At 37.5% G+C, this 22653-nt stretch overlaps 1 protein-coding gene across 1 annotated transcript in view; it reads right to left on the bottom strand.

Moving 5' to 3' along the window:
- HACD2 (3-hydroxyacyl-CoA dehydratase 2) overlaps window positions 1-22653 on the bottom strand; it is a 67386-nt gene that overhangs the window by 15622 nt on the left and 29111 nt on the right. Inside the window, exon 4 of the mRNA XM_070406350.1 lies at window positions 15851-15939. Coding sequence (XP_070262451.1) covers window positions 15851-15939 — 89 coding nt within the window. The remainder of the gene's footprint in view (window positions 1-15850; window positions 15940-22653) is intronic.

Below are 22653 nucleotides of genomic sequence, written 5' to 3' on the forward strand. Positions count from 1 at the left end.
ACACAATTCAGTCCACAGCAATGTTCCAGACCAGGTGTCAGCAAATTTTTCCTGCAAAGGGCCACACATATATTTTAGGTTTTGTGTCACATGCAGTCTTTGTCACATTTTCTTTGTTGTTTTTTTACACCTTTAAAAATGTGAAAACCATTACAAATTGCAGGCTAGATTTGGCCCACAGGTCAATTTGACCTTCCAAATTCGCTTCCTATTAACTGCTACAAATATCATTCTTAAGCCTTCCTTTTTGAGTGTGTGTGTGTCTGTGTTTTGCCAGGGTGGGAGGGTGGGGAGAGAGCAATCTATCTATAATCAGTGGACACTATGAAGACAGGAAGTACTTAAAAACATGTATAGGCAAATTTTTCATGTATATCATCTTAACATCTCAGTAATCTTTTTCTTATTTGTGGTAAAATATATATAACATAAAATTTACCATTTTAACCATTTTTAAGTGTATAATTAGGTGGCATTAAGTACATTCACCATTCACCATGCTGTGCAACCATCACCCCTATCCATTTTCAAAACTTTTTCATTATCTTCAAAACATACCCATTAAGTAAAGTCTCCACTTCTCTCTCCCTAGCCTCTGGTAATCACTGTCCTACTGTGTGTGTTTTTTATTATTTAAATATATTTTTTATTGATTTCAGAGAAGGGAGATAGAAACATCAATGATGAGAGAATCCTTGATTGGCTGCCTCGCCCCCTACTGGGGATTGAGCCCACAACCTAGGCATGTCAACGCTCAACCACTGAGCTACACCGGCTGGGCTACTTCCAATCTTTAAAAACTTGCTTATTCTAGGTATCTCATTTAAGTGGAATCATACAATATGCGTGTTTCTGTGTCTGGCTTATTTCACTAAGCATAATAGCTTTAATGTTCGTTCATGTTGCAGGCTGTATCAAAATTTCCTTTCTTTTTAAAGCTGAATAATATTCCATTGTATGAAATACCACATTTTGTTTATCAATCTATCTGATGCGCATTGAGTGCTTCCATCTTTTGGCTATGGTAAATAATGCTGCTATAAACATGGATGTACAAGTGTCTGTTTCAATTCCTGTTTCAATTTTTCTGGGTATATACTGAGGAATGGAATTCCTAGATCATTTGGCAATGTTTAACTTTTTGAGGAACAGCCAAGTTGTTTTCCACAGTGGCTGCACCATTTTACATTCCTACCAACAGTAACAAGGATTCCATTTTCTTCACATCTTTACCAAAACTTATTTTACTTTTTTTTTTGACAGTAGCCATCCTAATGAGTATGAAGAGGCACTGTGGTTTTCATATACACTTCCCTACTGATTAGTGATGTTGAGGACTTTTTCATATACTTATTGGTCATTTGTACATCATCTTTTGAGAAATGTTTATTCAAGGCCGTTGCCTAATTTATTCCTTAAATGAATTATTTTTAATAATTATAGTGACTACAGCATTAAAAATAATTATACCTAATAGTTACCAAACTCTTATTATATGACAAAGATTTTATTTGTCTCATTGAATTCACATTTTATAGATGAGAATAATAAGGCTTACAGAAGTTTGAACCCAGATTGTGCCCTGAAACCTGAATAGTTCTGAGTTGTCTTCTTGGTCTTCAGGTCTTAAACACAACACACACACACACACACAGAGATATATACATTACATATAAAAGTATTTATGAGTACATACTAGTATATCTGTATAATATACATGTATGTGCGTATGTATATGTACACATATGCATATATGTATATCCTAGCTTTCTTGCTGAAAGGACAAGAAGCAATAATATTCCAGTAGTATCTCAACTATCCAGGTATTGGTTCCTAAATACAATACTAGTTGCTTCTTGGCCTTTAGGCTAGATCAAGTCTAAATACCATCCTCAGCTAAAATAAACCAGGCTCCCTGACAAAATGGCTGACTCCAGGGCTGGGGCAGAGGAAATACAGTGAGTCTGAAAGTCTTTTTTTGTCAGAAAGTAAGGAAATGCTCAAGGAATGATGGAGACAAGTCAAAGGGACATGGAAAAGGCCTCCAAATGGCCAAATCACAAACAATTTTAGCATCAAAGTAAATCACAATTCACTGGATCACCTAAAAATTAATGAGTCTAAATTGATGTAAATAAAATAAATGAATAAACAAATGGGAGAAAGGGGAGGTTATTCCTTATAGCAGGATGCCAACTAATACATGTAAAAAAAATGGCAGAAATAAAGAACCACCATTTGGTAACCATCATAGAGGAGGTTGATACAGGCAGGAAAATACAAATCAACAAAAGAGGAAAATGCTGACTTGAAGATGGAGAAAGCTGGCATACACAACCAGGAGCAGGCAATCAGGATCAACATCACCAGGGTAGGCCGGGCCGTCATGGCACTACCACCTCCCGTCCTGCCCTGAGATGAGTGTGGCACCATTTCTGTGGTATTCCAGCCAAGAATGAATGGCTTGAACTAGTTATGAGGGTACACTGGATGGATCTAGGTTGAGGGTCACTACAGAAATGAAGGCTTTTACTCTTTAAAATTGTCGAGGACATGGGAGAGAGAGAGAGTAAGGCTAAGAAGCTCTTCAGGGGGATGGGTCTGAAGAGACCTGACAACAATGCAATAAGCTTGTGGCAGGGAAACCACAACAATCTTGCCTCTCCTTTCCCCCAGTGCTCGGCATAATATCTGGGGCACAGAAGATACTTCATGTACTTGAGTATTTAGGGGTGACAGGACATCAAGTACAGCTTGCTCTCAAGGTTCAGCAAAAGACGAATGATAATGGGCACATAAATATAGAACAGCAGGCCACGAGACAAATGCAGCAAAATGTCAACAGTTGGGGAACCTGAGTGAAGGGAATATGAGAGTTTTTTGTACTGTTCTGGCAATTTTTCTGTAAATTTGAAATTAGTTCACAAAAATCATTTAGGTACAAGCATCTACTCTGTGGGCAAATACAACTATGATCTTGTTTCTAGATATGTTGTTTTTGATACAAAGTCTCCGAATCTCTCGGAAAAGGTGTGCTATGTAATCACACACACAAAACACATTAGAACATTTAAAACAAAAGATATATATAAGAGCACATTAAGAGAAAGTAACTTGAGAAGGAATAATTGATTTAATGCTGACCCTCACTCAATTTGTATCAACATTACTACTGTCTTAAGACTGTAAAAATACTGAGGGAAGGTCCATAAAATTGCTTTGAAAAGGGGATTAGCTTAGTTATAAGGCAAAATCCAATTTTTAACAAATGCTTTAGATGAGGATAATAATAATGACTAAGATAATAACAACTCCCATTAGCAGGGGTAATTATTCCTTAAGTATGATAAAAACAATTATATGTAAATTTTCACCAGATAATTGTAAAACTATTTTAATAGGTACAAAACACATTCATTTATATGTGAAAAGTGAATTATATCTGTTTTAAATTTTGGGACACAGAAAAGAATTCAAAACAGTTCTTTAGAAATTTTTCACTAAATTTTTAAAAAAGATTAGGTTACATCACAGCTAATATGTAGCTCACATTAATTGAGCACTTACTAAGTGCCACGTACTGTTCTAAGTGCTTTATATGTATCAATTCATTGAGTCCCCAAGACCACGACGCCATGAGGGGAGACTGGGCCTGGGAGGCTGGAACAATTCCTTAGGAATTGGAATAGACTACTGGAGCCCCTCAACTGGGGCAGCTGAGGTGTGACATGTGGTCCCAGCACCTTGTCCTTCCTCTGCTTATCAGTTACCTACTATATGGTATTGCTGCCTTCTCAGTTTTGCTTCTGTACTATGCTAGAAGACCTGTGAGGGCAGCACCCATGAATTTCCTTTCTCATGTAGCCTAATGCTTAATTAGCACAATACCCAGAGCATAGATGATACTGAATAAATATTTGTTGAGTGAATAAGAATCAATAAATAGATAGTGACCTTTCTGCAGTTTGAGCCTGCATGTCTCTCACATGGTGGAACAGCCTTGGGTGAGTAAGCAGGTCCCAGGAGGGTGAGGCTGAGGATCTCAGGGCTGATGCCCGGTTGTGATTTCAGTTGAGGGCTTGCACTGGAGAGCAGGGCAATTCTGACAACAATCCTGGTCCTTTATATAATTTTATTAAACTTCTTGAACAAAAATATAACTCATTTAGTCATCTACTTAAAAGGAATTTCATCCTTTGATAAGAAATTGAAATGTAACAAATATTGACATGTGATGGTTTTTAAAAAAGTTTGGATTAGTATTAGTCTTTTCACATGACAACTCATAATTAATATTTAGTAAATATCCATGATAAGGTACATGGTGAAAAAACAAAATATTATTCCATTTTTTAATGGAAAATATGAGTTACATTATAAAGAAATATTGATATTGCTCCTCTTTAAAGAGAGAAAAGCATGTATCTACATAGATTTATAAAAAATCTACAATGGCAAAAAAACTGGTTAACAAATTCTTTCTATTACAACATAATAACTAAAGACTATTTTTTCTTTTTTTGGTAAGGACTATTTTTTGATGTGGATGAGGGCCTAATTAAATGTTTTGGCCTGCCAAAACAACTCTTGGTCATGAAATCAATTTTTCTGAACATGCAATGAAACAAATGTATAAGCATGCACTCAACAAACAATGCATGAACAATTCTGCATTTATGACAAAGTCAGACATGCAGATCTGAATGCTAAAATGCTCCCATTAGTCCAACTCTAATGTGCTTAGCCCACTTCCTAAAAAACATGAAGGAAAGGTGGTAGCTTCCTCAACAAGCCTCAACTGTTACTACAATTCACCTCCCCTCCAGTCAGTGCAACCCTGGAATCAAACAGACCTCAGACTTCAGGCTGCGTGTCCTGAGGCAAGGGACTTTCTTTCTGAGTTGCTGTGTCCTCAGGTGAGGATAAGCATGGCTGTTGTAGAATTAAAAAACATATCAAGTGCTTAGCAAAGTGCTGGCCATTTAATAAATGGCAGTTAATCCATGAAAGGAAAAATTCAATTAAACAAATATTAAGTCCCTATTATTTATGCTAGCCATTGCTTTGACTCAATACAGGCTGGTGGCTATATCTTTGGCTTTAATAGCAAGATAATGTTTCATTTTGCTTTTTATTGTTTAAGAGATGCCATCTCTCCCTCTTCTTGAAGGTTAATATACTTCTACCAACTTTTGGATGTCGCCAGCTACTGGCCTTTCCTAATATGCCTCCCAAGTTCTGTTTGGTCATCTCATTTCCAACTATTTCCTTCAATGCAACTCGAGCCTGGAGATCACATCAGAATGGAATCATATTTAGTCCCAACCTTGGTCACATTATTTAATCCAGTCTAGGATCACAGCAATAGATTACTGTGGTCCCTTGGTGAGGACTAGGCATAGTCACCCCACACTCTGCCCCGAAACCTCCAAATGCAGTATTCCACCCAACACTGAGGGTAGTGGATGGATCATTATCAGAAATGAAAGTGACATGTCAAAAGAACGTGAAATTGTGAAACGCCATGGTCCTTTTTGTTCCTTTTTGACAGGTTAATAATTGCAAAAATTTCAATAAGACAAAAGATAAAAATAAAGGCTATGTCTGTCTGCTGGAGCAGGAATATTAACATAGTGGCCCATGGTCCTGGTCTACCGATGTTCTTTTGGACATATACAGTGCTTTAAAAATATTTGATCCCATTTCCAAAATTGGGAGGATCCACGTAAAAAAATCATCCGGATTTCTGCCTTTTTAAAAAACAATTCAGACTGCATAACCCTGGATCCATTCAACAATCACTAGCTCTTATGAGATGGTGCATGCACCATCCAGTCACTGTTTTTTATGAACTTTCTTTTAAAAATCACCGGTGGGACAGACACCTGTTGTTATAGATGGCAAAGTGCTACACAAATGTAACATCCTAAAAAATGAAAACTTGAAAACCTATAAAGCATTATTTAAAATTTTGGTTCGTTTGATTGTTTTTGCATTTGAGGCTTTGTACATACTTTTCTTTGAGGCAATGACCTCAACAAAAGATTTCTTAAACCTGATTTAACAAGACAGCATCAATGCTGAAGGCAAAAGAGATGCACAATTTTCAAGTTTTTGGTTATTCTGGTAATTTTCTTGCCAGGGCAAACTAATGTAAAAGGGAGAAAATGCCAAAACTCATCCTGTTAAAAACAAACGTATATGTAGCAATCTGAAGAAAACAAAAGTCTTTAATGCTTCAAGCTTAATAATTAGTGTTCCCCCCTCTAAAATGCAAAGCTTACTCTCAGCATGCACCCACACATGTATATCAAGCCGTGTCTTACAAGTTCCCGAAGTGCATCAGGGTTTCACTTCAGACTTGAAAGGGTCCTCTCTCTGGAAAATGCAGAGAACTTAGTAACATGCTTTACTTTATCCATGATGCATCACAACTTGTAATGAGAGCTTCCTAACTACATAGGGCATCTTGACATGAGTAAGTAAAAAAGGTTATTGAGCCGTCTTCTTGGAAGAAACTGAAATATACTTTATATATCTCTCATAGGAGCAGGAGCAAGGTGATGATTTCTCAAGATTCCCAGGGAGACCAGTTACCTGCGGCATTCACTGTGCAAACCACTGTCAGGAGGGTGAACATACTGGTATTCTTGCCAGATTAAGTATTTTTAATTAAAATATTGAAACTCCATATTCATGTTTGAAAATAAAGTTATGATGAAAAAGCTACAGTATATCAAGAACCAACTTGGCAAAGGAACAAGTGATTTAAGAGATAGTTCCTCTTGCCATTTATTAAATTTTCAAATGAATATTAATCAATGCTTTAAAAATGCCACTCATTGTACTGTGGGCAGACCTGTTTAAAAGCAGTTTATAGGTAATAAGTTTTAACTTTCCTTGACTTTGCTGACATATTTTAGCAATGCTCATGATGCATGCCAATCACTTCACTTTTACAGTGTGAAATGAGAATCTCTGAGCTCGTTAGGATAATAATGTTGACTATTCTTCTATGGTACCTTTTAACTCAAAAAAGAAAAAGCCTGAGAAATAGTTTTCAACGAGGTAAACTTGGGGACATGCCATCATGGTGAATCCACTGAGGAAGCCAAGCTGCAGGCCTCGCCAGTTAATTAGGGGCTACCACTGCAGATGAGACCACCATCCACAGATTCCCACACCTGAAATTAGGATTTTTATAACAACTTAACCTAGGGCACTAAAAACATTCCTGGATTTAAAGAACAATGCATACCAAGTATACCATATTAATTTGCTGTGACGTTTTGGTTTCTTAAAAAAAATCATAGTCATGTATATATGAGATAAAATACATAAAAACTTAATGGACTAAAATCAAGAGAATGGTAAATATTACACTGATCACTGAACATCTACAGCTGCACTGTCCAATAAGGTAACCTCCAATCACATGTAAAATAAAATGAAATTAAAATTCAGTTCCTCAGTCATACTAATCTCATTTCAGGGATTCATATAGTAAGTAGGTACTGAACGGACATCACAGATATGGAATGTTTCCACCACTGTGGAAAGTTCTACTGAATAATGCCTGGAGACGAAACACTTAATCTAGAAAAACTTGGTAAGCAACATGTTTCATCCCTACATAGTACCCAAAAGTTATTATTATTATTGGTTTGAATAAATAGTCTAAATAAGCATCTTAATTCATTTCACCTTCAAACCATGGGTGAAAATTGATTTGAGTGCCAGCACTCACTTCCTGGAAACTCACCGCTGACAATGAAACTTGACAGCACAGTTCTGGCACAGAGCTTTGTATCCCCGTGTGATTCTTCAATTCAAGCTGATGACATACAATCGAAGCTGAAACCACTTAGGCTCCCAGACCGTAAATCTCATGTACTTATCTGGGAAACTATTTTTTTCTTCCTTCATTCTCATTCCTTTTCCATGACAGTTTCCTAGTGTCAGAAGTCAAGCATCTTTGTTAAACCCAGGACTGCAATCAACCAGCCCTGGCTCTGAACAGGCTTCCTATTCTTTTTAAGCAGCAGCAATACCTAAAGATACTACCTAAACATTAAAGACAAATGAAACCAGTTTCCTGGTTTTGTTCAGCTTGGAACCTAGTCAAGGACAGGGTGGGCAAAAGTAGGTTTAAAGTTGTTTGTATGAAAAGTAATACAATAATTAATAAATAATAATACAAGAACAAACTGTTTCACATACTCACAACTGTAAACCTACTTTTGTCTCACCTTGTATTAACTGACAAGGGGGGATATGTTCTGTAGGAAGTGGCTTGCATAGTTTAAGATGTTTATTGTTTTTGTTTTTTAATTGACAATTTTCAAAGCACAGTACCATCAGAGTAAAATATATTTTGAACAACTGAGTTCCAGTGGAGTTTTTCAAGGGCTACAAAAGAACTAAGACAATGGGAGCAAGATGCAGCATGGCATGTCAGAAGAGAACCTACAATGACTGAGCAGGATCTAAATATTTTTCAATATTTTGAAATAAAACGTTTACACACAGCTCAAGAAAATGTTGAAGAGGGATAGACAAAAAAACAGGAAGAGAAAAGTAGATAATCTGATTTTGGCAAATCACCTGTGCTAAAGATAGGCAATGGCAAAATAAACCATCCAGCTATGAGGAAAGTAACTATCTTTAAGTGTCCATTATTAACAGATGTGGAAAGTGACATTAAAGTACTTCAGAGTTTGTCTAGGAGTTGTCTAAAGTTTGACAGTGCCTGATTAACAATCAAATAATGAGGTTTTCTACCTTTAGGAGAGGTGCTGGTTTTAAAAGTGATGGTGATGCAGAGCCACCTACAGAAATATTTAAAATAGAAAGATGGAATAGGGTGGAGAATTTTAGACATCCAGCATTCAGTGGGGCCAAAAGATACTGAATGTATCCCAATGGCCTTTGCTAACTGAGATGGAATGTCACCGTGGAAAGGGCAGTGGGCGAAAAGACTTCTGGTCCAAGCATGATGCCTGAGGAGAGATGATGTGCCCAGACGCAGCACTTCAGCTCCTCACCTGATGGATGAGGACAAGAAGACACTCTTCCTGCCTCAGTCAGATGCCATGCTCATGGACACCTGCTAGGGACAGAAGCGAATGCAACCACAGGAAATGCCAACAAGAAAGCAACCTTAGGAGGTGGAAAATCACGAGCACACTGTGATCCCAGATGGAGGACCCACAGCGACCTGAATGCAACTACAACAGGACCAGCAGTGTGGGCGTCAGGATATTACCTTTCTCGGTATTTTAGTAAGAGTGAAAAAGAAGAGGAAAGGAAGAAGAAAAAAAAACTGTGTTCCATCTATGAAGGAAGCAATATTCCTTCCACAGTGAAATTGCTGTATCAGGGATTTAGAAGCTGTTCAGCAAAAATTACATGTTAGAGACCTTAGTTGTTAAATATCTCTGCCTTGTTTTAAATATATTTTTCTCATTTAATCTTCACAAAAACTCTTGACATAGCAGGACAGATAATAGTGTTACCTTTTTCAGAGGAGAAAAACAAGACTGAGAAAACAAAAGTGCTATGTCCTGAGCCACAGGATAGTGTCAAAAACATTATTAACGCCTCACGTAAGTTAGGGACACTAAGCCTCCATGTTCTCGACTACTGAGTTTGAATTACAAAGAACACAATAAGACTGTACAAGGAGGGTAACATTTCTTGATAAGTCCCAGGGAGAGAGCTGTCTGCACAATATCTGCTCAGGTGGAAACGACCTAACACTGCCTGGTGCTGTGGCCAGGCACAGGACAGTGCTCTTCCCAGCAACCACCCCCCAAGTGAAGCAGCTAGATTCCTTCTGCCTCTCGGAACTTGAAGAGTTTTGTTCTTCAGGAATGAAATGATGGCTCTTAAACTTAGAAACAGATGCTAAATATTGCTTAGGATTCATATAAGAGAAGTAGAAATACGAAGAAAAATCAAGAAAAGAGAAGGGTCAAATAAAAGTTACAGCACAACATACAGTATTTTAGAGTGTTTCTCAAACCGCAGAATTCATAAAATTATCCGAGGAGCTTAAATAACAGTGAAGATTCTCTGGCTCCACTCCCAAGTGTGGGACAGGACCTGGAATGTGCATTTTTAATAACCTTGCTTGGGTAATTCTGTTCCAAATTGTCCATAAACCCCAATATAAAAAAGTCTTGAAACTTTCATGGAAAGAGGCCAACTACTTGCAGGAATTCATCACAGAGCCACTTGAGCACTAAACAACAACAACAAAAAACTCCAGAGAAGCAAATAGGCAAAATGTTGCAGACAAGTGCACAGGGTCAGCTGGTGTGTGCATTTCAGGGATAAATGATTTGACTGGAGAGTCATCTCTCAATATGCCAGGGGCATAACAGAAATGTTGAAGAGGAAACGTGCTCTGGATCTGAGACAGGGGTGTTCAATTCCATACAGGACAAGGCATGGAGAGCCGGTGAAAATAAGGATGTGTTACAGCACATTGATAAAGGGTGAGAAGGATACTCTGATGCAGTGGGAAGTCAACTCTGCCATTTATTGGGTGAATGACAGTCACTTTGCTGCTCTGGCTTCCAAAACTCTAAATGGAGGAAGCTACAACTCACCTCTAGGGACAGTTGTCAAGAGTGAATGATCATAATATATTTTAATACAGCCCTGTGTAAACTATAATGCATCAAACAAAAACCAGTATAATGATAAAAAAAACTGGAGGTTACTAACATTCTTAAACACTGATTATAATCTTTTTGTGAGCATCTTGCTGAGAAGTTGGCAAGAATGACAGATTCAGTGTCATAAAGCCCAGTAGCATGCCAGAAAGAGGTAGGAAACAGCTGACCAGTGAAATCAGGAACACTCACAGAACATTCCAGAGGAATGCGGGTAAACATCCCTTTCCCTAATAGTGACAAAGGGTGAGAAAGAAAGGAGAGAAGGCTCAGCATTCCAGTATATAGTCCTACTTCATGTAAATTACCTTAGTAATGTATGATGCACTTGGGCTAAAGCCACAGGGAGTCTAGCAACTTCCTTCTCAACTCTGCCCATGGAGGTGACCGGGGACTTCTGATCTTACACTAAGAACTCAGGAGACAATGTGGAGGGCTGGGCTAGGGAAAGGGACAGTGGTCTACGTGTGTGTCAGGAATCTGGGGCTTGGCTTAGCTACTTTCAGACAAGGAAGAACAAGTATCCTGTGAACTTGTCTGTTTTTGAGGGGTGGCATTTCTACTGCAGTTCACTCTGAAAAATCTCAATCTTGTTTTACTTCAATTGAAGAGAAAGAACAGACTCCAGCAGAGGATGAGAGGAATGAACGCCCAAGGCGTGCTGTAGCAGGAGGGCCAGCTCGGCTAAGGGGTGAGGAGTCAGTTCAGGTCTGGGAGACAGGTGGGAACAGTGGAAAGGAAAGAGGTTGGCCACAATTTGCTCGTTTCCTCCTGTATCTCCCAGGCCCACTGCACCAGAAGCTTGTTTTTGTCAGGAGCTTTATGCTTTACTTTTTTCTCTTCAAAAGGAAAGAAGTGGGAAGGTTATGTTACGTTAGGTCAAGGAAAAGGTTTTGAACATAGAGACCACATTTTTCCTTTTAATATCCTGCCAATCAAGGTGTCACACCAGCTGATGGGTGGGTCCTAACATGTCACAGAAGAAAATCATCACCTTTTAGTTCTACAATGTACATGGTGACATTTATGCGACTAGCATTACCATGGGGGAGAGAATTAAAATGACAAGTCAGGAGGACCTATTAAAAGAAAATATACCTCAAGTATGATAAAAGTAAGTACTGAGTTCTCAAAGGTATATAGGCTCTACCTTAACACATCATGTACAATTACAGAAAAACAAGGGAATGAGTATGGAAAATGTGAGCTGGTCAGAGGGGGTGGAGCAAGTGTCCAAGTCCACATGGAAAGCTGTGAACACGAAGCGATCTCATCTACTGCAGAGGGCACTGCAAGCTAAGAAGAAACAGAGAATGAAAGTAGAGTAGTATGAAAAGAATCTGAACATTACTATGAGAAACTGAGATATATTTTACTAAGCAGCTATTTATGAATCAATTTCCTGATGCATTAGTTATGTGGTTCCCACCATTAAAGTAAATGTAGCTGAATATAAGGAAAATAAAGATATTTTAAAGGTGTTTCAGGAAACAAAATAATGAAATTTGGTAGGGAAGTCATCTGTAATGTATAGAACACAATGAATTATAGCTAATATAAAACTCTAAGGCAGGAAAATAGCATTTGGCTAAAAGAAGGGGCTGAGGAAAGGCGACAGACAGACGATGGCCTCTGAAATACCACAGAAACAGGCTTTTCAAGTTACTATCAATGACTTGGGGTAGGGTGCTATAAAAAAAATGATCACCCAGAATAGTTTGGTTCAGTGGGCAGAGCATCAGCCTGCAGACTGAAGGGTCCCAGGTTCGATTCTAGTCAAGGGCACATGCCCAGGTTGTGGGCTCAACCCCCAGTAGGGGGGGGGGGGGGGGCAGGAGGCAGCCGATCAATGATTCTCTCTCATCACTGATGTTTCTATCTATCTTTCACCTCTTCCTTCCGCTCTGAAACATATATATATATATGTTTTGTTTGTTTGTTTGTTGTTAAAAAGCCCTAGCCAGCTTGGCTCAGTGGATAGAGCATCGGTCTGGGGACCAAAGGGTCCCAAGTTCAATTCTGGTCAGAGGCTCCTCCCCAACTGCGGCCCTGGTTGGGGCTTGTGCAGGAGGCAACCACTAATGTGTTTCTCTCATCAATATTTCTCTTTCCCTCTCCCTTCCACTCTCTCTAAAAATCAATGGAAAAATACCCTTGAGTGAAGATTTAAAAAAAAAAAAGATGAATGAGTTCTGTTCAAAGAAAAGGAAAATGAGGAGAAACTGTGATCCTGGAATAGCAGAAACTGTGTATCCCACTTACCTAAGAATGAAGTCAGCTGATCAGTAGGGCATATGTAAAAGTGTCACCAGAGGTGGCAGAAAGACAATAAAATTTACTGTACTACAGTCTTAAAAAAACAATGTTAATTGTAGAAATTGGTTAAATTTGGTTACAGAGAAATAATTTTTAATATGCAAATGTAACAAATATATAACTTAAACTACTGAAAAGCTCAAATATGACACCATCTGCTAAATGTCAAGGTTATCCATCTGTTAGGCAGCGCAGTTACTGAAGACAATGGCCAGCTCCATGTACCTGTAATCCTAAGATACTTAATAGCTTTTTCAGTCAAACAGTCTTAATGATCTGCCTAGGAAATCCTGGCAAATGCTGCTAATAGTAATATGGCTAACTTGCCTGACTTGATTTGTAAGCATTTATTTACTTGCTAGCCTGTTTGCCAGAAGACCAAGAAGCAGAAGTGGTCCCTGAGAGGAGAAGCAGAGGCCATGAATAATCCATCAGCTGGAGCATTAGCACCTGCACAATTAATATTTGACTGTACTGGCAAACCGATTAAACACTCTATAGTTGACAGTACTCTGTCTTCACATACCTAACATGTAATTATTGAAAGTATATAATTACCTATTTAAGAATCTAAATGAGTTACTATCAGAAAGAAATAGGTCACTTGAGACTATTGGGAAGTTAAAACTATGAATTGTTTTTAAAATGAAAAGGAAATAGTGTACACACGAAAGTAAGAGAGCAAGAAATATAGGTTAAAACTGATGATTTATAAAAGAGTTTTATAATGAGTGAAGAGGTTACATGGAACAAGTAAAGTAACTTTCTCTTACTCCATAAACAAAAGTGAGAACAAAGGGCATATGCTACATTCGGCTTTATTTGCCTGTTTTTTTTAACCTTTTTTTTTTTTTTAAAGATATGTGACCATTCAAAAAGAAGAAACACTCATTAGAAAGAATATATGCACCCCTATGTTCATAGCAGCGCAATATACAATAGCTAAGATTTGGAAACAACCTATGTTCCCATCAGATGAGTGGATTAAAAAACGGTGGTACATCTACACAATGGAATAATATATAGCAATAAAAAAGAATGAACTCTTATCATTTGCAACAGCAGAGATGGACCTGGTGAGTATTATACTGAGCGAAATAAGCCAGTCAGAGAAAGATAAGTATCACATGATCTCATTCATATGTGGAATCTAATGAACCAAATAAATTGATGATCAAAAACAGACTCAGAATCTAAGAAGCATGAACAGACTGTTGAACCTCAGAGGAAAGGCAGGGGAGGATGGGTGGGAAGAGATCAATAAATGAACTTATATCCATATATGCATAACCCGTGGACACAGACAATGGGGTGGTGAGGACCTGGTCGGGGGAGGATAGGAGAGGGCTGGAAGAGGTTAATGGGGGAAAAAGGAGGACCTATGTAATACTTTCAACAACAAAGATTAAAAAGAAGAAAAAAAAGAACTGAGTAACATAGGAATAAACTGTTGTACTTCTAAAAAAAAAAAAAAAATGCATTCTCCCTGCATAGAAAGTTTAGACATTTTCAAAGAATGAGAGAACTTAAAAATAAAAGCTTGGCATCTACAAATTCCATATGAATTTTACAAAAATAATAATAGCTTCATCAACTCTGGTTAAAAACTCATTAGCTATATGCATTTTTCTGTTATTTATCTACACCATATGCCAATAAAAAGTTTTTAAAATTCAGTTGAAATACAAATGAAACTGTCAAAATAAATCTCCCCAAACAAAATGTTTTGGCAGAAATTTCAGAAGAATAGAGGGCAAAATAAACATTGGAATAATGCTAATGGGTAAGAGTGCATTTCATGAGCCCCAAAGAATCCAATAATGTAGGTGATAGGTTTTTGGGACTGAAAAAATAAAACGTGAATCCTCAAGGTAGCTACAGGTACTTTACCTCAAGGTGGCATTACCAAGAAAGAAATGACTTTTAAAAAGCAAAAAAACATACAGGAAAACAACCTCCTTCCTCAATACTAGAAAATGAAAGCTTAGTTGTGAGTTCACACTTATGGTAATGATGGTTTTCTTCCCCCAGTTCTTGCAAGGACTATCCCTGGGCCTGGGTCTGCCTGGGTATCTCTAACCCAAGCCCCCAACAAAGAGCATTCACCTCTCCAGCAAAGAGCATAGACTCAGCACATTGGTGAGTTCCTTTAATCCCGGTAGCCTGGGTGAAAACAAGTTTGTTTCTCCTGGTCCTATAAAGATCAGACTGTTCTGTACAGAGAACATTTTGAAGGCTGCCAGAGGGGAGGGTTTTGGAGGGATGGGTGAAAAAGATGAAGGGATAAAGTACAAACTGGTAGTTACAGAACAGTCACAGAGATGTAAAATAAAGTACAGCATATGAAATAGTCAATGATATTGTAATAACCATGAATGGTATCAGATGGGTACTTGATTTACCAGGGTGCACCTGAAACTAATATAATACTAATTGAAAAATAAAAAAATATTTAAAAAAAAGATTGGACTGTTCTGGGAATGAATTAATATCCTCTACTCCCACAATAGCCCTACTGTAAGGATGCAGTTGTCTAGATTTTAGTGTGCTGGATACAAGCAAGATACCAGAACAATATAACCGATTTGCAGACTACATGTACACCTCCAAATCTCCATAGGTTCAAAGATTGCAGGACTTTATCATTTAATCAGTCTTCTCTTTAACAACACTGCATTTTGGGGGTACATTCCTCACTAATAACCCTATTCCTACAGTAAATATGAATTTTATCTGGGCTACACTGATGTGAAATAGGATTCCATCTTTAGATATAACATATATGTGAGAAAGAAAAATTGACTAGCATTTGTTAGTGCTAGTGTTATTTTATTTCAGTCTATATGAACACTTACCTCTTTGACACTGTGTGTTACTGCCCATGTTAGAAAAACTCTTGACATCACTTGGAAAGAAGTCAGGACAACAGAAGATGGAACAATTCCTGAAAGAAATTTTAGGATGGATAAATAAATTAAGTTTATTTACTAAGTTTCAACATGAAGTAAATTTTCTAAATAAATTCTCTAAAACATTATAATTTTAATGCTTGGACACAAAACCAACTTCAAACTGAAAATTATCTTTATTGCTATTTAGACTGTTTTTCAATGTAGTAAATATTAAAAACTTTTTCCTCCCTGAAAACAACAATATGCTTAATTACAATAGCAAACCATGGAATCTAGGTATTCTTACGCCTAACCAAGTGAAATATTTATTACACTTACCATATAGGTAGATAAAATAAAACTATTGCTTAACCTTTAAAATTAGGCACTGAAAGTTCATTTATAATATCGGTTTCAAAAATGAATAGGCACCTATAGAAGGAAAATCAACCTGCATATTTGGGGTATATGTCCCACTAATAACCCTATTCCTACAGTGAATATGAATTTTAGTGGTAAATATACTCCAATATGTATTTATATCTAATGAATGTTGGAAGCTCCTAAATATTAGACTTGTTATACTATCTAATGGTTATGTTGGTATCTTTTATAATTCACTTGATTTTGCCAACAAGCATAGCAAAATCAAAGTTTATTATCCTTACAAACCATTTCTTCTCACCTTGTTTATTACAGTAAGCATGGGTACAATTATCCTCCCAATGTCCAAGTTAAAACACTGGAATCAGACTTAATTATTTTATGTACTCCTCAAGTTCTGCTAAGTTTGCATTTCTTTGGCCTCTCCCTTCAATTTCTATAACCACAATCTCTATCTATAGAGACCAGCTACCACCACTGTATAAAATTCTTGCCTCCTTTAGATCATCTTAAACCCAGCAATAAGCTATATCTACAAACATCATTTTCTCTTGTAACTTTAAACTGGCAAGGGTTTGCTACTAAAATAAAATCTAAAAGCAGAATTATGGGTATACAATCCAGCAGCCCCCCACCATTTCTCTGGCTTTACTGTTGCAGTAACTAGACTTACCAACTTCTTAGCTCTATTGAGTTGCATGTGGGCCATTCCACACCTGCCAGGAACCTCTCACCATAGTCCCAGATCCTTCTTCCACTTTAAAACTAATCTCATCTTCAACACATTTACTGGGCTATCCAAGACCAATATCCAAACCCTCTAAAATGCATTCAGAGTTCTGGACACTTATATAGTTGGACAAACTACAATTTGCCAGAAGACCATGTACAAATCAGAAATATAACTAACTGCCTCTATAGGTTTGGCTATGAAAGGAAATCACTTTATATCTCATTAAGAAAAAGAGATGCTGTAAACTGTTAGAATGAGTTTCTGAAAGAGGATTTGCATTGCCCTGCTCAGTTGTTTAGAGCATTGTCCCAATAAGCCAAGGTTGCAGGTTTGATCGCCAATCAGGGCACATAAAGAAGCAACCAATGAATGCATAAATAAATGGAACAACAGAATGATGTTTCTCTCTCTCTCTTCTTTTCTCTCCTTAAAGTCAATCAATCAATAGAAAAATATATTTTTAAAAAAGAGGATTTAGGCTCCAAGAGAGATGGTTTGGTTCCCCAAAGCAAAACAAGTAACATGGACATGTCAAGCATGTCTTTAAAAATATCAAGACCCTGCACAGCAAACATGGCTCAGTGGTTGAGTGTCAACCTATGAACCTGGAGGTCACGGTTCAATTCCCGGTAGCCACTCTGATTATAACAAAGTAAAGACTGTATATGCAAAGTAAAACCTGAATATGCAGGCCTGAAAAGAAACACAGAAAAACAAAACTGATGACTAGAATCGCAAAATTTAAGGGCATTTTTTCCTTTTCATTAAATGAATTCCGTTGTTATATTGATAATGTTATTTGTCCAATAAATAATGTTAAAGTGGCATTTAAATGAAAAGCAGTATTTTTCACTTTTTCTGTTACCCAAACTTGTAGAAATGTCTAGCTACTTAATCCTTGAGCCAGTAATCAAGGCACCAAGAACCATTTGAGGGCAACTTGACTCTTACTGTAGGTAAGAGATCTAAGAAGGACAAAAGAAAGGTCTATCGAGGGCTGCTCATATAATAGGTGTTAAAAATGCAATGACTGCCCAGCTCTATTTTCCCATCCCTGCACTAATACGGGGGTAGAGGCAGTGGTGGCATTCACTGAGTAGGAGGCCAGCAGAACATGGAAAGAGCCTGTTGACAGCGATAAAAGACACACACTGAAAACACTGCTTGCAGAAGGAGTGAAGCTTGTCAAAGTATTGCAGAGGCTGGGAAAGTGAAGAAAAGAAAAAGAGCAATTATAACCTGTACCTAACAATTCCTCAGCTAAATTTAACTAGAGAGGTGGAATATATCTGTAGCTTAAAAATGATAGGCAAGTGAATGCTCAGGTACAAAAAGACCCAAACCTACACAGAATTTTAAATGGTCATTGTAAAAAAAAATTTCTATTTTCATATCTATCATCTGCTATTATTCTGATATTCCAATTGTGAGCCCCCCAAATAAATAAGTGGCCTCAAGGAGGAATCAGGAAATCCTAGGCTCAGAGCAAAAGCTTTTTTCTTATTACAAGATAAATCCAAATCAGTAAGAATTTATGAATGGCAAACTTTTCCGGAAACACTTTAAACATTTTCAGCTATGAATAATGACCATTAACCAGTAACCTTTATTTACCTTTTGAAGACTGAAATAGTTATTTGTCCAAAATTTCCCAAATTTTTATGTCAAGCGATATCTCAGTTCATATACAGATTCACACTGAATTATGTTCACAAATAATTCCAAAATCTATTACCTAAATCCTAAAATACATTATCATAAAATACAAGTACTTTGTATGCATAGAAATGTATATCTAAGATGGTAATAATAATTATTTCTGGTTAATTAGATTACTTCCTTCTTTTTCTTTCAGTATTAGCTGAATTTCTTTTTAACAATATGTTACTTTTACATAAAAATAAGGTTACTTTAGAAAATAATGCCTTTTCACTTAAAAAAACACCATAACTTTATTTAATATTGTAAATTCTGTTAAAAGTAAAATAGATACAATTACAATTAATGTGTAGCTGTTTTCATACACAGCTGATTTACAATCATTTTAGCAAAAATAAAATCACATATAATAAAAAAACCACATTGAAAACTTATGAGAAGTTTTTAAGAGTTTACTTCTTCAAGTATAGCTTTTATAAGAGTTTATTTATTCAAATACCCCTATTCTAATGAAGACTTTGCTGAGAGGAGAAGACCATGTAGAAGGTCATTACTGAGATTTACATGATAATGTATATTACCTATGGATACACCAATCGATAGTTTTGCTGTTCAAATCCAACTTAAAAAATGGAAAGCAGCTTGATTATTCACATCAAGTACTATAATACCACTATCTTCTTTTTCCAAGTGGACGTACTCGTGATTGCTCAACAGGCTGAGACTTCAGCAATCATTCAAATCTTTTGTGCAGCCAATACTATTTGTTTATTCACTGAGCATTCTCCCTCTCTCTTTTATTTTTTAATGTATTGATTTTAGAGAGGATGGAAGAGAAAAACACTGATGTAAAAGAGAAACATCAATTGGCCGCCTCCTGCATCCCCCCTCTGCCCCGACCCCGACCCCGACCCCCTACGGGCCGAACCCACAGCCTGGGTACTTGCCCTTCGGTGCACCAGACGACACTCCAACCAACTGAGCCACACCAGCCAGGGCCATTCTCTTAGATTCCTTGCTAACAGAACACATCTTATTTGGGGTATGGTACACCCCAATAAAACACTAGCTTCTTTGGAATCCCTTAGAATTGGAGGAAGCAATGTGGCACAGTTCTGATCATGAAAAAAACAAAGTGAGAGTTTATGGAAAGCCCTGCCTGTGCAGCCACTTTCCACCCAGAATGTGACATGATACCACACAACTCATCATAGCCATCTTGTAACTATGGGGTCACATGCACCAAGACAGAAGTCACACACTAGTGATGGTAGGGCAGAAAGACAGGCTTCTTCTATGGGAAAAGGAAACCCCTATTTGATTAATGCACAGTAGTCAGAATCCTGACATGTACAATGTAATCCTACTTACACACTCTTTCTTTTACAGTTGAGAAAATGAACCCAAAATGTGAAGGGAATTTGGGTGACTTAAGAGGAACCAAGTGTATCAGAATGCAGAACTAGGTAACACATTTTATTTTAATGTTTTTATTGATTTTTAGAGAGAGAGGAAGGGAGAGGGAGAAATAGAAACATAAATGATGAGAGAGAATCACTGATCAATTGCCTCCTGCACACTCCCCACTGAGGATGGGGGATCAAGCCTCAAACCCAGGGCATGTGCCCTGACCAGGAATCGAACCTGCAACCTCTTGGTTCCAGGGTTGATGCTCAACTGCTGAGCCACACCAGCCAGGCTAGGCAACACTTTTTAAAAGAAGCTATTTCAATTATACTTTGCAGCCACAAAGACTAATGGCATAAAAGAAGAAAGAATATGGTGGAAATTTGTTGTAACAATTCCTTTGGTTCACAATTTTCTGAATCACCTATGAAACAGTTCATATTTCTAAAAAAAAAATTTAAAAAAACCACTAGTATATTATGTCCAAAACCAAACACACAAAAATCTTCTATCTGCTTTCTTTTGCAAGTTTTGATGTGTGATATTCATGAATATCTTTTTAAAACATTTTTTTTTTTGAGCTAAGAATGTAACAATTAATGCCAGGTCAAGATCTATCAGATATAAACGCAGTATTTACTAAGGTATTTAACTATCATAATAGTTGCTTGCCTTTTTTATTTTTAAAATATATTTTTATTGATTTCAGAGAGGAAGGAAGAGGGAGAGAGAGACAGAAACATCAATGATGAGAGGGAATCATCGATCAGCTGCTTCCTGCACAGCTCCCATTGGGAATCAAGCCACAGCCTGAGATTGTGCCCTAACCAGGAATTGAACCGTTACCTCCTGGTTCATGGGTCAATGCTCAACCACTGAGCCACAATGGCCAGGCTGGGTAATTTTTAATGTATCAATAGATTATCATAGAATCTTTCACCAAAACATATTTTTAACATATAATTATATTTAGGAAAGCTATAAATTGTATAATTACTTAATATTTTGAGTGTCTATTCATTCTCTGGAAGTAATAACCAGTTTTATCACTGCAGAAGGGCAAACAATATACCCTTTATGGCCCTTCAAAAAACATAATAAAGTGAGCTAATTATAGTTTAAGATTCTACCCTACATACTTTATCAAAAATTAAACATATTAGACATACATATGTACAAAACTATTCCTGCTTTAAATTGTCACATACTCTTTGGTTTTTCTTTTCTTATGGGTCAATAAAAAAACAACGTACTTCAGCTCTAAAATCTATCTTTAAGAACAAGCTGTCTATTTAACTCCTGACAGTCTATTCAAGGTACTAATCTGCCATTATTTATAGATCCTTGATTCCTTTCTGAGCAGCTGTCATTAACTGAACAACTTAGGAGTTCAAAACACTCTTTATTCAACTCAACTGCCTCCTGAAATTATTAGTCATGCTTCTCAAGGCTACAACTGTGATAAAAAGTAAAGATGAACCAAATCTCAAGAAGGCTGTGAAAAAGAGCCACCACTGAACACACGAAGAATTGATGCTCTCTGATTGACATTCCTTTAAAGCCCTTATTCCTGATCACTCAGGCCCCTTTTACCAGGTTTGAGGCTTTCTGGGAGTGTTCCCTACACCAAGTTGTAACTGTTTGTGGCTTTCGAGGCACTCCAGAGCTGTCCTTTGGGAACCCATGTATGCTCAGAAGACAAATACAGGTAAGGGAAAGGAAGAAACTGAACTGGCTTCTAGTCTAGAAGTATTTGATACTTTCTTCCCACTCCACTCTCCTCTACCCCACACTTTATAAATGGTACTCTGGCTTCAAGCTGTCTATGCACACACAAATTCCCTAAAGGAAGAAGAGCAGGGACATGACCAAAACTCATACCTGGGCAGTGGAGGGCTGAGGAGAGTCTGAGAACAGGAAATGCAGAGGGATTAATAGGGAAGGAAGTGTGTGTGTGTGGGGGGGGGGGGGGGGGGGGGGGGCAGGATGGAAAAAATGAGACAAAATCAAGAGGTAGGAAAAATAGATGGGAGGAAGAAAAGGTAAGAAGAGAAAGACGGATATAGAGATTTCAGAGTAGGGCACTAGAGCAAAGAGACAGGATAAAAATATAGAGGTAGAGAAACAATGTTTCCTCAAGTGAGAGAGAGAGAAAAGCAGAGGGAACATGGTGAAAAGGCAAAGAAGTGGGAGTCAAGGTTTATGTGTCCAGTTTTCAGGTAACTAGTAGAAACTGGTAATGCTACAGAGAGTTCCAGAGAATAGGAGAAAGAGCATGTCTGGGGTAAAATGATGAGTGAAGTTTTGTACATGTTGAATTTGTGGTGTTTGCAGAGTAACCAAGTGGAGATGTCCAACTGGGAAGCTGGGATGGAAACTCAGGAGTTAGAAGTGGCCCAGAAGGGAGTATGTGGGAATACTGAAGCTCCAGGAAAGGTAGGTGAAATCACAAAGGGGGATTGTGTAAGGGAAAAAAATGAAGGCTAAAGGGAACACCAACATTTGAGGGACAAAGAAAGAGAGCCTACGAGAGAATACAAGGATGGGTGCAGGTGGCCTAAGGTGTAGGAATAGAGCTGGGAGA

The sequence above is a fragment of the Myotis yumanensis genome, unplaced genomic scaffold (genome assembly GCF_028538775.1).
Source record: "Myotis yumanensis isolate MYYU_CA2020_CCGP unplaced genomic scaffold, mMyoYum1.0.hap1 SCAF_2, whole genome shotgun sequence".
NCBI classification, from domain to species: Eukaryota; Metazoa; Chordata; class Mammalia; order Chiroptera; family Vespertilionidae; genus Myotis; species Myotis yumanensis.